At 48.0% G+C, this 15,720-nt stretch overlaps 1 protein-coding gene across 2 annotated transcripts in view; it reads left to right on the top strand.

The window, feature by feature from the left end:
* The window catches only part of ANKRD13B (ankyrin repeat domain 13B), a 337,586-nt gene that overhangs the window by 234,603 nt on the left and 87,263 nt on the right, over positions 1-15,720 (top strand). For both annotated transcript variants that reach the window (XM_075335244.1, XM_075335243.1), the window contains exon 3: positions 10,157-10,281. In XM_075335244.1, the coding sequence (XP_075191359.1) occupies positions 10,157-10,281 (125 nt within the window). The remainder of the gene's footprint in view (positions 1-10,156; positions 10,282-15,720) is intronic.

Genomic DNA, 15,720 nt, shown 5'->3' with positions numbered 1-15,720 from the left:
ATGTGTCCAGTACATGTGAAGTCCGTTTTCACACGTACCAGAGACACGGACACACGTAGACCCATTAAAATCAATGGGTCTGCACACACGTGCGTGTTTTCACACCGACCGTGTGCCCGTGTGGAGCATACACATGTCCGTGTTCTTCACATGTAGACATGTCTGTTTTTCTCCGGCAACACAGGTGTCGCACGGACCGCACACGGATGTGATCCATGTGACATCAGTGTGACACGTACCGGAGAAAAGCCTATGTCTGTGAAATAAAATGCTTCCTATACTCACCTGTCTCCAGCGCTGATGTCCCCAGCACTGCTGTCACTTGCTTCCGACCCCCGCTCATTATGCTTATTGCATATGCACTGCATTAAGGACCGGAAGCAGCAGCAGCGCCAGACACTGCAGCACCATGGACAGGTGAATATAGACATTCATGCTGTCCGTGTGCTATGCGGATGTCACACAGATAGCTCACTGACAGCACACGCTGAATACACACACTGACGCATGCACGCACATACGCACCTACACCACGGACCGTGCAAAATGTGTTTTCCACAGACGTGTGAAAGAGGCCTAACTCTGCACAAGTGATACTGCTTACAGCCAGCAGAAGGAGTGATCGCTGTGGAACACCAGCCTGTATGTGAGAGGAACCCATTCACTTCCCAACTCTACATGTACAGGGTCTGGAACATGGAATTCTTATGGGTAGTACAGTGGAACCTCGCTTAACGAGTAACCCACTTAACGAGAATTTCGATTAACAAGCAAAGCTTTCTGTAAATTTGTAACTCGGTTTCCGAGAAAGCTTTGCTGTGCGAGCAAAATCCTCACCGCACACTCTTCCGGTTCTGTACATCCACCGCGCTCTGACCCGCTCTTGCAGTCCACACAAACACACACATGTATGCACAAAACACACACAAACAAACACGCACGCACACACATACAGTATGATGCTCACCTAACCTTCCGTTCCATCGTCAGCCTTCTGGGTGTTGTAGTTCGCCGGTGCATCGCGACGAGGGAGGAATCCTCGCGGCGAACTACAAGACCCAGGAGGCCGGTGATGGAATGGAAGGTAAGGTGAGGATAATATGTCTACCTTCCGTTCCATCGCCGGCCTCCTGGGTCCTGTAGTTCGCCGCTCCACGCTGTGTATCGTAACCATCGGCGACGAGGCAGGAACTTCCCCTGTCAGACGCTACTCAAAGGCAGCGCGCTGACCAATCAGAGGCTCCTGCCTTTGACATCAGCGCTCTGGGTGCAGCAGTTCCTCCCTCGCCGTCATGGTTACCCGATACACAGCCCGTGCTAGAGAATAGCAAGTCCCAGCAGGCCGGCGATGGAACGGAAGGTAAGGTGAGCATAATATGTGCGTGTGCCTGCGTGCTTGTGTGTTTGTGCATGTTTGTGCGTGTTTGTGTGTGTTTGTGCATGTGTGGAATGGCACAACAGGGGAACAGGATGGGACATTTAACAAGTTGTGGAACGAATTGTCTGCATTGCAATGCTTTCCTATGGGGAATCTTGCTTTGCTGAACGAGTAACTTGGTTAACAAGCACACTCCCAGAACGGATTGTTCTCGTTAACTAAGGTTCCACTGTATCTGCTTTTTTGGTGGTAAATTTAGAAGTACACAAGGAAAACCTGTGTTTCCCTAAAAAGAACTCCTACCCCAAAAATAAGCCTTAACGCATTTTCAGGGCAAAAAATTTATAAGACACTGTCTTATTTTTGGGGAAACAAAGCATAGAAACCCAGTTTATGCAGCCACCACTAGGGTGCTCTTACAACATCATAGTTTTTGAGCTGTAGCTATGAATAAATCTGTATTCATCTTTTTATATACAGTTGAAACCAGAAGTTTACATAAACGATATAAAAAGACACATCTGCATGTTTTTCCCACTAACTGACATGAAATCAGAATAAACCTTTCCTGTTTTAGGTCAGTTAGGAATAATAAGAGAGAGAATGTTTTAAGGCATTTTTATTACTTTCTGCAAGTTTACATACATTTCACTAGTATTTGTACCATTGCCCTTAAACTGTACTGTAGTGCGCAGGTGTGACGAAAGGTTATAGTCCACAAATACATGCACACTGCAATACTTTGATGTGCCCTCAGCAGGGCAGATCAAAGTGCAGCTTCGCAGCACTTCAATGCCGGCCTGTGTGGATAACTTAGGATGCGTCATCCATACTGGACCGGGAAGAAGGAGAACGGCAATCGCCGCAGAGAGGAGGCACCGGACCAAAGAGCAGCAACACCCATCGGACTGGACTGCCCCCTAGGTGAGTATAGTAAAAGGTCTTTTTTTACATTATACAGCTTGGCCTGGGCTCTTATATACAGAATTCTAGACACGCCACGTAGCATACATAGTTGGGTGTTCCAGCTCCTTACACTTAAAGGGAACCAATCACCAGGATTTTCGTATATAAGCTAAAACCAGTGCTATACTGGTATTAACAGGCTGATACTATACATACCTGTAGTGGTCAGCTCGGATGTTTAGATTTTGAAATACAAGAAAGTAAAATTTATAAAGTTAGCTACTTGTTGAGTGACAGCAGCTGAGGATCAGATAATATCTGGGGGGTATTCAGAGTTATCCCCTCCCCCTTTTAGAATTAGCATACGTATGATACAATCGACATAGCAGGACCTGTGTGAGGTCATACCCATGTGACCTGGTATCCAGCTTTGTTGGCTGAGGCCCCGCCCCTTCTGGTCACATCGGTATACCTCACCACAGGTCCTGCTAGGTCGATTGTATCATACTTATGCTAATTCTAACAGGGGAGGGGATAACTATGAATACCCCCCAGATATTATCTGATCCTCAGCTGCTGTCACTCAACAAGCAGCTAATTTTATAAACTTTACTTTCTTGGACTTCAAAACCTAAACGTCCGAGCTGACCACTACAGGTATGTAGAGAATCAGCCTGATAGTGCCAGTATAGCACTGGCTTTAGTTTATATACGAAAATCCTGATGATTGGTTCCCTTTAATTATATCTGGCTGCAGCCCAGGCTGCAAAAGGTTGATCGGGGAAGTTGCCAGGTGTCTCCCCCCCCAGCTATTCTAGGGATTGGTCATTATTATCTAAGTAGTGGGTAATAGCTTTAAGTTATAATTGCCAGATTGTGCCAAAACATTGTGTTCAGTGGAAGTTCGACTTTAGGGACCCCTGTAGCTAAAGGTTTTAAAAAGAAGTATGTTTCATTTTTATTTTTTTTTTAATCCAATTAGTTTTTATTGAAAACACGGCAGATACAAAATCATACATGGTAAATTAAGATAACATTTGTGAACTGCCCGCACATGAGGGCTCCATACATTAGTATACTCCAAGACAATCCGGTTACAATTCCTCTGCCTTACACTTTAATCACACAACAACATGGGGAGGGGGGGGGGGATGGGGACTTCATTCAAGTAAGGGGGAACAAGAACAAAGGGGGGAGGGGAAGAAGGTAGGGTTGGGGGGAGTGGGAGGGGAAGTTAGTAAGGGTAGAGGGTTAGATGCCTGCCTGCATTACCAAGCCCAGTCCACCAGCCGGGGCCATAAACTCCTCCTAGATTTCTCTCATAACCTGCTGCCTCAGTCAGGGTCTCCACTCTTTAGCCCCCTGGCTAGCCAAGCCAGGGCTATAATTCCATCAGCTGTATCTCAACTAGGTGCTCTTTGCCGGGGGAATAGTTGTGTAATAGGTGTTGCATGGCTGGATGACAGCCAGTGTTCCCATATTGCAAGAATTCTAGTTTTTTGTTTTAGGGAGTGGGCAAGGCGGTATTCATATTGGCATTGTTGGTCGATCCTACTATATAACTCCGATCTAGAGGGAGCTTCAGTGGCCTTCCACAAATGGCTCAGACACTGTCTGGCAGCTATTAGAATTTGCACAATCAGTCCCCTAAAATTCTGCGGGTACGAGTCTATGCCCAAATTCAGAACTGCCAGCCCTGGGTTGGGGTTGGTGTGCACACCTGTCATTTCGCTAATGAGTCTGAAAACTGCTATCCAAAAAGGTTGGACCTTCGGACAGTGCCACCAACAGTGTCCCAGTGATCCCCTCTGGAGGCAGCCCGTATGTTTCATTTTTTAATGTTTCCCAGGTTTCAGTTTAAAACTCCCTGTGCTATATAAAGGGAACCTGTGATGAAGTTTCCTGTTATTAAACTGCTGCCAGCACGTTATGTATTAGGATACTAACAATCCACCCAATGCGTCCCTGCAGCCTGGCATACTTCAAAAAATGATCTTTACACACTGTGCCCCCTATATGGTAATCAACAACGAGAGGTTCGCTGGTTGGGTACAGACCAAACTCGGTGCCTGCTGTGAGCTTGCATCAATCAAAGGCAGAAAGGCCAGGTCTATGAGATAAGGTTGGTCTGTGCTGAGTACCATACAGGGAGAACGATGAATAAATATTATTTTTTGTGGTATGCCAGGCTGCAGGGGCACACAGAATTGATCATTAGGATCTTAATTGGGAGGGACATAACACGCTGTTAGCAGTTTAATAATGTGAAACCGGATAACAAGCTCCCTTTAACGCCTAAATCCTGTGAAACAAAACACTGATAATTATAGTATTTATAATCCAAAGTGTAAGAAGATGGACATACTGCCAAGACGTATCACCTCCCTAGCACAAGTATAGACACCCAGTCTGGACCACCACTTTCATATAACGTGACGGGACACAGTACACTATCACCTCGCCCACAGCTACCTCCCCATACCTCTTGTCATGTGGCGTAACCGGCAAGATCAATCTTTGCCGTTAAAAGGTAATTTGGAGCCTCCCAGATGCAACATCTGAGGGGTTGGGGCAAAGAAGGAGGGTATGATACCAGTGGTGATATAGTGAGAGAGGGATCAGTATGGAAGTACCCAGGTTGCCGGTTGGATGTGGGACAAAGACAGATAAATGAGGCACGATATCCCACACTGGCTATGATATTCCGGGTGTGGGACAGGGGTAAGTCTCTTTTGGGGATAAGCGGACCTACAGAGTTCTGGCCACTGTGGCAGAACCCCGACTTGCCAGAAATTAAAAAATTAGTAGGGTTCAGAGGATGGGAGATAAATGGATCCATTTAGTGTCACAAGTACTACAAAATAATACTCTTAAAAGCTTTGAACAACTGAGAACGGAGTTTCACCTTCCGCATGTCTTCTTTTATCAGTATTTGCAGCTGAGACACGCACTGGAAAGACAGGGGAGGACAAACCCGGTAACAGTGACACATAATCAAACATTACATAGGCTGCTTACATCTGAGTCCTCTAAGGGTCTTATTTCGGAATTATATAAAATATTACTACCTGCCCATCTGGAAACACATCCATTGATTGTTAAAAGCAAGTGGGAACGAGACGTCGGTCCCCTGACGGAAGGCCAGTGGTCTGATATATTGGAACAAGTTCCTAAACTGGCGGTATCGGAGTGCCAAAAGCTGTCTCAAATATATCTCATCCACAGGGTATATAAAACTCCCAGTCTACTATTTAAGATGGAACTCAGACCAAACACACAGTGTGTTAGTTGTGGACAGGATGATGCCCATTTGATGCATGTTATGTGGGAGTGTGGACACATTGGTGATTTCTGGAACCAAACCCTGGGACTTATAGATCAAATATATCATATCACAATACAACCGTCGCCCCGCCTGTGCCTGTTGAGTCTGTGGGAAGGAGAAGTGGATCCGGATTCTCCAACAGCTCTGGGAATAGCCCGTATCTTGTACCAAGCAAGAAAGCTACTTGCATATCACTGGTTGGACCCTCTACCACCAACATTACCAGAGCTCAAAAACAAATTAAATAACGTCATAAGATTGGAAAGGGGAGTTTATTTAAAAAGAAAAACATTGAAAAAGTTTTACAACATTTGGCGGCCATGGATGGAGTTTCCGGGCCTACCCTCTAGTGCACTGGTTCGGGATGCAATGCTGGACCGGTTACTGTTGTGCCTGCAGTGATGGTATGTGTGAGGAAGGGAATTAAAACTAATCTTTTCTGTGGCGAAGTGGACTTTGAATGAAGAGGTGAGAGAGGACTGGAACGGTTTCATTGATGACTGCACAGAGAGGGAGGGGCGGGAGAGTATAGCAATATGATGTGGAGCGACACGGCTGATGGAGGAGGTGTTTCTGTTAGTCTGAGGCATTATTGCATCATTTAAGTTTTGTTTAATTGTAGAGCCACGAGGTTTGTAGGTTCAAGCTATATAATATAATTATGATTTGAGAACTCTATTACTATATTTACATACATGCAGAGAAAGAACCTGATTTATAAATCACATGTGTTTATCTGTTGTTTATTGTTATCAGTTATATGAAAAGTGAAATACTCTCTGTATCGATCCCTTATGAATTAATAAAAAAAAGATATGATTTAAAAAAAAAAAAGGTAATTTGGGGAAGGTTCGAGTTGCATGGAGAATGGCGACCATTGTGTGGTCTAAGATGGCGCAGAATACCAACTCCAAGATTAGATGTTGCAGCATTAGAGAAATTAGATCGTGAGCAAGAAAGAAAACCACCCAGTGAAAGGCAAAACAGTGTCGCAGGACATTGAGCGGTGAGTAGGACAGCTCCATTTGTCTGCAGAGAGTTGAGGAAGGAGCAGGGATGAGCAGTTACAGAGCATCTGATGGCTGATTCTTCCACGCGAGAAGTAGAGAGAGGTTGTGGAAGACCCGTAGCTGGCTAGTTCAGCAGAGGAAGCAGTGACCTGCTACAGAAGTCCAATACAGGATGGTTCCCCACACGTGTCCAAGGATCAGTCAACTTGCCAGTGACCTAAAGATCCAGGTATGTCGGTGGTAGAGAGAATGCAGGCTAGTGCCCAAGTTAGAGAGATGCTAGAAGGTCCCCTCACTGAACACTACCAGGAGCTGGCTACCACTGGAGAGGTCATAAGTTATAATCCACTTCGGGGACGTGGATAAATCTGTGAATTCTAGACTGGTTATCAAGTCTTCATAGAGTGAAGAATGGTGGAGACTGAGTACTTGTATCATCTTACGATGGGCATACAGTTGATGTTCCTTAAAATAAATGGTCCCCATATGTGGTTTGCAGTCAGTGTGACACACAAGAGCCATATCTTGCCAGGTCTTTCAGAAGAGAGGAGAGGACCTAGGAAAGGGCCATGGGAGCTGGTCGGCCCAGAGGTGCAGCGAGGTGCTGTTGGAGGAATACTGGAGAGTAAGCCCGATTGTGCAGTTGTGAATCAGATTATGCCTGGGGCATCCTCAAATATTCATATGCCAAGAGAAACAGAGACTGTACTGCGTCCTGAGTAGGAGCAGGAAAGGGAAGCTACAGAGGACAAACAGGAATAACCTACACATTCCCAAGAGTCAGAAGTTGCACTCATAGCACTAAATATTTGGGAGAGTTCTAAAGCTCCTGCAATTCCACAATTCAGCAGGTCTAAGACACAGGTATAGCCATCACTCCCCCATATTGTAGTCATGGATGGTTGAAGTTTGTTTTACCCTTTGTCAGTTTTGCTGCCCATATTGCGCATCCCCCTGCTGGAATGAAGGGCGTTGTAGCCTCAAGAGAGTTGTTCTCCCTCTGCTAAGGACTGTGTCCAATATAGGATTAATGTTCCCCCCTAAGGGAGTGTGTGCCTTTTTCATGAACAGGAGTGAGTCAAAAGGACTGGGTTCCTGTCCTGAGAACTGATGGTGGGGATAATGGACGGTGCTGATAATGAAAATGGCCACCCTTAAATGGAATGAATTGTGCCATGTTGTTGGCTTGAGGGCCTGTGCTAAAAGGCAAACCAACTCGAGGGACTGTTGTTGGGTTAAAGACAAAAATAAACTTGGATATTTACGGTTCTGAGGAGGACTATGTCGCGCTCGAGAAGCAAAGAAAGGCATCATATTGGTTGAAGTTAGGTTGTGTGTGGTGAAGTATATTGGTGTCTTCCAGATTTCCAGATGGTTGAGGATGACATCACTAAGGGAAAGGGAAATGTAAGAAAGTGGACATGCTGCCCACGTTCCCCTTTAAAGACACCAGTGTTATTGTTATAATGTGTAATGTGAACTGTGATATGTGTTAATAATATGAGGGAACAGTGTCAATTTTCTGGTAATGGGTAGATATGGCCCAAGGTTCAGTAGTGACAGATCTAAGTTCTGACTAGTGTGCAGAGGACCACGACGAGGGTGTCCCTAGTGTGAATGGAGACCGAGACAGAAGATAGCGAGATCCTTAAGGAGAAAGCAAGAATGTTGACCAAGATACAGAGTGTACCGCTGAAGAGAGTTGACCGAGATACAGAGTGAACACTGGAGCCGGGTCCTGGGACAGGATGCCTAGCAGTACGGCCCAAGGTAATGGGCCAGAAACGTGAGATGAAGTGGGTGTCCTGGGCGGGACTTACCTAAGCATCAGGAAGCTAGAAGCTAAGTTCAGTTATATTGGCAAACCAGTTCCTTTAAGGGAAAGGTAGAAAGCGGAACTGCGGGTGGAGAAGGTGACTTTCACTGAGTAGACTGTTGTAGTAAACTGGATGGTGGTGACGGAAACGAGACTAATAGAGGCAGGAACAAATAAAGCTGAAGAAGTAAACTATGTGTGCAGATGCTGTGTCACAGAAGGAACATATGAGAAGTTGTGTACCTGCTATCTACCGTATATAGTTGTCATCAAATGGCTGTTTAGTAAAAGACTTTTTTTTTAAAGAACTGATGGTTTTCCTCCGATTTATAGAATATCTAATCCTGGCTAACCAGAGTCAACAGCAATATACGGCTTGCCAAGGTGTATTGCCTCCAAAGCACAAGTACACACACCCAGCCAGGACCACCATTTTCATGTAAGGTGCAAGGGTGCAAGAGATGACTACCTCACCCACGGCTGCCGCCCTGCGCCACCTTTCAAAAAGATACATGATAACTTGGTGATCGGTAGAGATCTGATCACTGGGATCCCCTCTATCCTGAGAATGGGACTGAGAAATACATTGTTGGCTATCTCTGGTTATCCCAATGAGAATGAATGAAGGATTAGCACACATACATGTCCACAGCTCCATCCAAACAAGGTCATTTGGACCGCTGTTCTCAGAATTGATGAAGATCTCAGAATTGGTGTAGGGAGGTCTCAGCAAACGGACCCCCATTTATCAACAAGTTATTATCTATTTCCTGTATAGGAGATAACTTCTAACTGTAACGCTCGTCGGTGTTGAGGCGTCGAGCAAGAGTGGAAGTGAACTCATTGGACCACAGGGGGGACCAGGGGTTACTCTTTAGTAGGAGAAGCTTAACTAATCGCCTACCACAAGGCAGACGCCAGGAACCACTCCTAGGGCAATGAGCGGGACTGGGTCAGCTGACCTCCAGGACAGGAGACAGACTCAGGTACGGACACAGGTGCAGGCAGGTACTGGTGGGATAGCTGAGGTAGACAGGAAGGTGGGTACGGACATATGTGGTGAGCACGGTAATGACAGATAGATATGGGAAGGCGAACTCATGAACAGGGAACGGACAGGAAAACAGGAACCTGACAACTATTTAGCAGACTGAAGACTAACTGAGAACATTGCGCAGGCACGTCCCCTAGTGGGAGGATGCCTTAAGAACCCAGTGGCTCTCAGCCATAGGCTGAGAGGCACTTCCGGAAAATGCTACGCCAGCCCTTTAAGAGTAGAGCAGGTGTGCATGTGCTTGCTCGTACCTGTGCTGCATGCGCAGGCGCCGGGAGGAGGAGGAAGCAGGAGCACATGTGGACATCCGTGGGAGTGTGGGGGGGGAGGATGCAACCCGGCCACGGCAGTGAGTGGGTCAGCATCCCTGCAGATGCTATTCCTTTCTGACTTTTGTCCTGATGAAGAAGGTGGAGATGCCTTTGAAACGCGTTGACCTGTGAAAATAAAGAAAAGGAATTCACGATATATCTTTGGATTGTGGTTTTTAGCGCAGCATTTAACCCGATTTCTTTTGATCATCCCCCATCTTATAAATTTATATGATGTGACTAAATAGTCATTGAACTATCTATATTAGTTTAAAGGCAGTTTAACAAATTTGGTTTGTTCATCTGATTATGTCCCCGTATTTCTTCTTATTAATTTATTTTTATTTGTTGTCTAGTGCTTCAGGAGGCTGTCAGCACACGTGACCTAGAGTTGGTCCGGCTAGTTTTACGGCACCGTGACTACCAAAGGACCATTAAACGCCTGGCAGGGATCCCCGTCCTACTGGAGAAGTTACGCAAGGTATGGAGTATTCATGTATAACCCAATGTGGATCTGTTAGCTTAATATACAGCCCAATGTATGAGCAGAGTATCTCAGACACCGGTCTGTAATCCTAGAACTCCTGTTGTATCTACTCGAGCTCTGTCTGTGCCTCTCTCTGCACTGAATGACCAGTTGCTTTGTATTCAAGTCAGGGCAGTGGAAGCTAATTAACTATGTGTAGTGCCCCACGGGATCTGCAGGGCTACTCGTCACCGGGCCAGTGGTATTTGGGGTTGCTGTGAATGGCCTGACTTGGCTCTGTGGCCCGTCGGCTACATAAAAGAGTTTGCTTTGCAGCGCCACCCGTGGTATGCAGCCAGTGATTAGCCGCCGCTGCGAGATGTCGCTCTCCTCCGGGGCTGATGGCAATGCAACTCAAATAGTCCAGCCCCACTCAGATGTAGCGAGCTCCAGGGAGGACAGTGGTGACGGAAGAAGGGCCATTGGCGCCGATGCACGGGGCAGCGGCACCGGCAATAAGAGGCTGAGGCAGCAGTTGCGGTTCCAGGTCTTTTACAGTTTGTGTGCTGCACCCTCAGAGTGCTGGTCATCGCCGTGATGGGCCCCGGGCCGATCCCGGATGAATCAGAGGTCACCACCGGTGTTGTGAACCGTGTGAGACCTTCCTCCATTGCACTCTGTAGTGTGGATCCCCGTGGCGTGAAGCTACTTGGGGACCCCAGAGTGCTTGGCTTTAGTACCCGTCCCGTACGCAGGCAGCGCGAAACTTGTTATGGACCCGACTGTGGCCGTGGCTCCTGTCTCTATATACTGCTGGCTGGTGCTCCGGGACTTTTGGTGGTGGGTAATGAGACGTGAAATCCCCCTTCCCTGCAGATTCTGGTAGTTCAACGTGAAGTATGTTCTACCCTAGGGTTCTGCACCCTGACAGTGCCGATCCCGAAGGGGCTGTTGGGGCTCACCCTCCGGCTACCGTGTGCTTCTCTGTATCACAGCTCCACTCGGTCGTCTCCTGCTTCTCTCTGTCTGCCCAGTACCCGGTCGGCCCCTCTGAAGGGAGCCTTTCAGCATCCCCCCAGAGGCCTTGCTCTTCTCTGTCTCAAGCTGTTCTCATTCTTGTGTCACAGACTGTTCTCCAAACTATTCTGAAATGAAACTGTGTGCGTTCGCTCACTTCCCCAGGCACCCCCCCCCCCCTTTCCTGTTGACTCACCAGTGCTGGGGAAAACCGTTGCTATGGTGCCCACCTGCAGTCTGGAGGGAAACCACCTAAGTGTATTGTGTAACTGCTGACTCATTGTGTTGTGTAAGCTAGAAAACACCAGTGGTTAACCTCTTCTTTCCCGGAATAAGTACTGCACCTTAAAGGAGATGCAGTACCCTGTGGCGGCTGAAGCCTCAGGGGTGCCACATATGTGCCCATGCATTTTTTTTTAGCACTCCTAGTAGCCAAATGGCACAACAGAAGTACTAGTAATAAAGAACAGTAGCTATGATGTCCTGCCGATGTATAGCTAATCTATGTGTTTTCCACTTCTTCGAAAAAGAGTCCCTTGATGATAAACTGATAATAACCTCCTGCTATGACCCGTTGAAGAACTTGTCAAAATTCCTCTGTGCAGGTCATCATGCGCTCCTTCCTGAACTTCAGAGCCGACACTAACATATTTCCTTTGTGCAGAGCAATTTGCATTTGGAGATGCTCTACTGTGTTTCTTTTAGCACTAGCTGACATGTTTGACAGCACAGGTTTCCATGCAGGTTCTGGGAGGTGCTGATTACTCAGGTGTTCCTGGTAATTGCTCTCTTTCATTACTGAGCATGCTCTCCCAGAACCTCGCCAGTCATACTCTCTGGCTCTGCAGTTGTGCTCTTGGCTTGTGTTTGTGCATGTGTTCTGATCTAAGTTTCTTGACCCCGGACCGTTCATTTACTCCTCTCTGACCTCTCCCTGTTCTTGTCATTATCTCCTGGCTTCTGACCTTGGCTCATTACCTGACCACGTCCCTGTCTGCTCCCTGAATTTAATACGTGCTCTCCTGGAATTCTGACCCTTGGCCTGTGACTTGACTGCGTTTCTGCTTACTCCCTCTGTCCTGTCGTGCCCTCGTGTTTCCTGACCCTGGCTTGTCTGACTACCCTTCCGTTTATACTATCCGTAAGTAGTGACTAGCATCACAGAACTATTGTAATTTGTAGGGAAATCTAACAATAAGTGTAAAGCTATGTGCCCACGTGGCGTATTTTCATGCAGTTACGCTGCGATCTGCACCGCAGCGTAACTGCATGCGTCCTGCGTCCCCAGCACAATCTATGAGGATTGTGCTTAAAGGGGTTGTCCGACATAACAAAAATTTTTGAGTTTAAGCTAATCTGTGCTGTATTGTCATATAAAACACCCCTACATTGTTATTTTTGGTTTTCTAACTTTTGTTCCTCTTGAATTATCCCTTTATTCTCTGCAGCTCCTTGTTTACATTCAGCTCCAGCAAACTGACCACTTCCTGTGCTAAACCTCCCAGTCAGAGCTGGCACCGCCCGGCCTCAGTGTCCAGCCTCGCCCCCTGCCCGCCCCCTGCACACATTCCCTGTCAGTATATTCTGCCCCAGCACTGACCTCTGATCACTACAGCATTGCAAATAACAGCCCCACATCGGGCTTTGCACCGCATACACACACATCAAGCTGTGCACCGCATACACACACATCAGGCTGTGCACCGCATACACACACATCAGGCTGTGCACCGCATACACACACATCAGGCTGTGCACAGCATACACACACATCAGGCTGTGCACCGCATACACACACATCAGGCTGTGCACCACATACACACACACCAGGCTGTGCACCATATACACACAAATCAGGCTGTGCACCGCATACCAACACATCAGGCTGTGCATCGCATACACACACATCAGACTGTGCACCGCATACACACACACCAGGCTGTGCACCATATACACACAAATCAGGCTGTGCACCGCATACCAACACATCAGGCTGTGCACCATATACACACAAATCAGGCTGTGCATCGCATACACACATCAGGCTGTGCACCATATACACACAAATCAGGCTGTGCACCGCATACACACACATCAGGCTGTGCATCGCATACACACACATCAGGCTGTGCATCGCATACACACACATCAGGCTGTGCACCGCATACACACACATCAGGCTGTGCACCGCATACACACAAATCAGGCTGTGCTCCATATACACACAAATCAGGCTGTGCACCGCATACACACACATCAGGCTGTGCACCGCATACACACATCAGGCTCTGCACCGCATACACACACATCAGGCTGTGCACCGCATACACACACATCAGGCTGTGCACCGCATACACACACACACCAGGCTGTGCACCGCATACACACACATCAGGCTCTGCACCGCATACACACACATCAGGCTGTGCACCGCATACACACACACACACCAGGCTGTCCACCGCATACACACACATCAGGCTGTGCACCGCATACACACATACCAGGCTGTGCACCGCATACACACACATCAGGCTGTGCACCGCATACACACACATCAGGCTCTGCACCGCATACACACACATCAGGCTCTGCACCGCATACACACACATCAGGCTGTGCACCGCATACACACACATCAGGCTGTGCACCGCATACACACACATCAGGCTGTGCACCGCATACACACATACCAGGCTGTGCACCGCATACACACACATCAGGCTGTGCACCGCATACACACACATCAGGCTCTGCACCGCATACACACACATCAGGCTCTGCACCGCATACACACACATCAGGCTGTGCACCGCATACACACACATCAGGCTGTGCACCGCATACACACACATCAGGCTGTGCACCGCATACACACACATCAGGCTGTGCACCGCATACACACACACCAGGCTGTGCACCATATACACACAAATCAGGCTGTGCACCGCATACACACACACACACACATCGGGCTGTGCACCGCATACACACACATCGGGCTGTGCACCGCATACACACACACACACACACACACATCGGGCTGTGCACCGCATACACACACACACATCGGGCTGTGCACCACATACACACACACACATCGGGCTGTGCACCGCATATATACACACACACACAAACACATCGGGCTGTGCACCGACCCCCCCCCATAGGGAGTACATACTCACCCGTCCTCGGTCCTCGCCGCTCCTGCACGTTCGCGCGCTGTCTGTGCTCTGGCCATATCAGCACAGTAGTGACGTCACCGCTGTGCTGAAGAGAGCACAGACAGCCGGGCAGTGATGAGAAGCAGCGCTGCGCTCCTTCTCATCAGCGCTTTCAAATATATCGGCATCTGTGATCTGTGATGCCGGTATATTTGAATGTGCGATCCTGAGCAGGGGGTCCGGTGCTGGCACTGACACCACGGCAGCCGCCGCCAGCCCCCTCCCCCAGGTCACGGGTCCCACTGAAGTGCAGGGGGAGGTTGTGGGCAGAGTACGGGGTGTGGGGGAGTGTGTGGGAGGGTGCAGGGAAAGGGGCGGTGACTCCTCGCACTGTAGCCGCCCAGCAGGGAGGCGCCATGCTGTTTCCAGATTTGCATGTCAACATGGCCCTCCCCATGTTGACATGAAATGACCGGAAGCAGCAAAATCGCGGCAGGAGCGGTCACATGACCACTCTGAGCCAGGGGAGAGGGGCTGACAGCAGGGCAGGTAAGTGGTCACTATCTACTTACCTGCCCCAATGTAGCCCCATAGGGTAATAATGAAAAAAAACCAAAATAAGCCGGATAACCCCTTTAATCCATCCCCACGTGGTGTATTAGAACTCAGCGCTTCGGCTGCTGCCGAAGCGCTGCGTTCTAAGAAGTGACATGTCACTTCTTTCGTGCGCTCTGGATGCAGCCCCCGCTCTGTCTATGGGAGGGGCTGCACTCAGAGCGCATGAAATCGGCTTTTCATTACAAACTGTTTCTGCAGTGATTTGAAGCGCACGTGTACTGTTCAAATTGCTGCAGAAATTTCTGCAGGGACAGAACGCAACGTGGGCACATAGCCTTAAGTTTCCATGCAGTGCCACCACAGGAGAAATTAAGCATTTGTCCACTCACTTTAACAGGTTGTATGGAAAGGAGGACAAGACATGACAGGACAGGACAGGTCCTCCATAGTGAGAGATGCTCTTTGTGACTACTCACCACCCTGGCCAAGAGATGAGGATCCTGAACACAAACCCCCATCTATTAACTATGAATTCAATTATAGGGTGTATTAAAAGGCTTTTTTGAAACTGGACAGGACAAGTCTACTATAAAGGGAAATTATCAGGACAATTGTACTGAGTCCAGCTATATGGCTGTATTGGTCCTACAACAGCATTAATTCATTATTACCTTATAATCCAATGTCCCATCACTGTTAAATTAAGCTTTCAAGT

This window comes from Anomaloglossus baeobatrachus, chromosome 2 (genome assembly GCF_048569485.1).
Source record: "Anomaloglossus baeobatrachus isolate aAnoBae1 chromosome 2, aAnoBae1.hap1, whole genome shotgun sequence".
Taxonomy (NCBI): Eukaryota; Metazoa; Chordata; class Amphibia; order Anura; family Aromobatidae; genus Anomaloglossus; species Anomaloglossus baeobatrachus.
The sequence above is the reverse complement of the archived record's forward strand: the minus strand, read 5'-3'. Positions and strand labels throughout refer to the sequence as shown.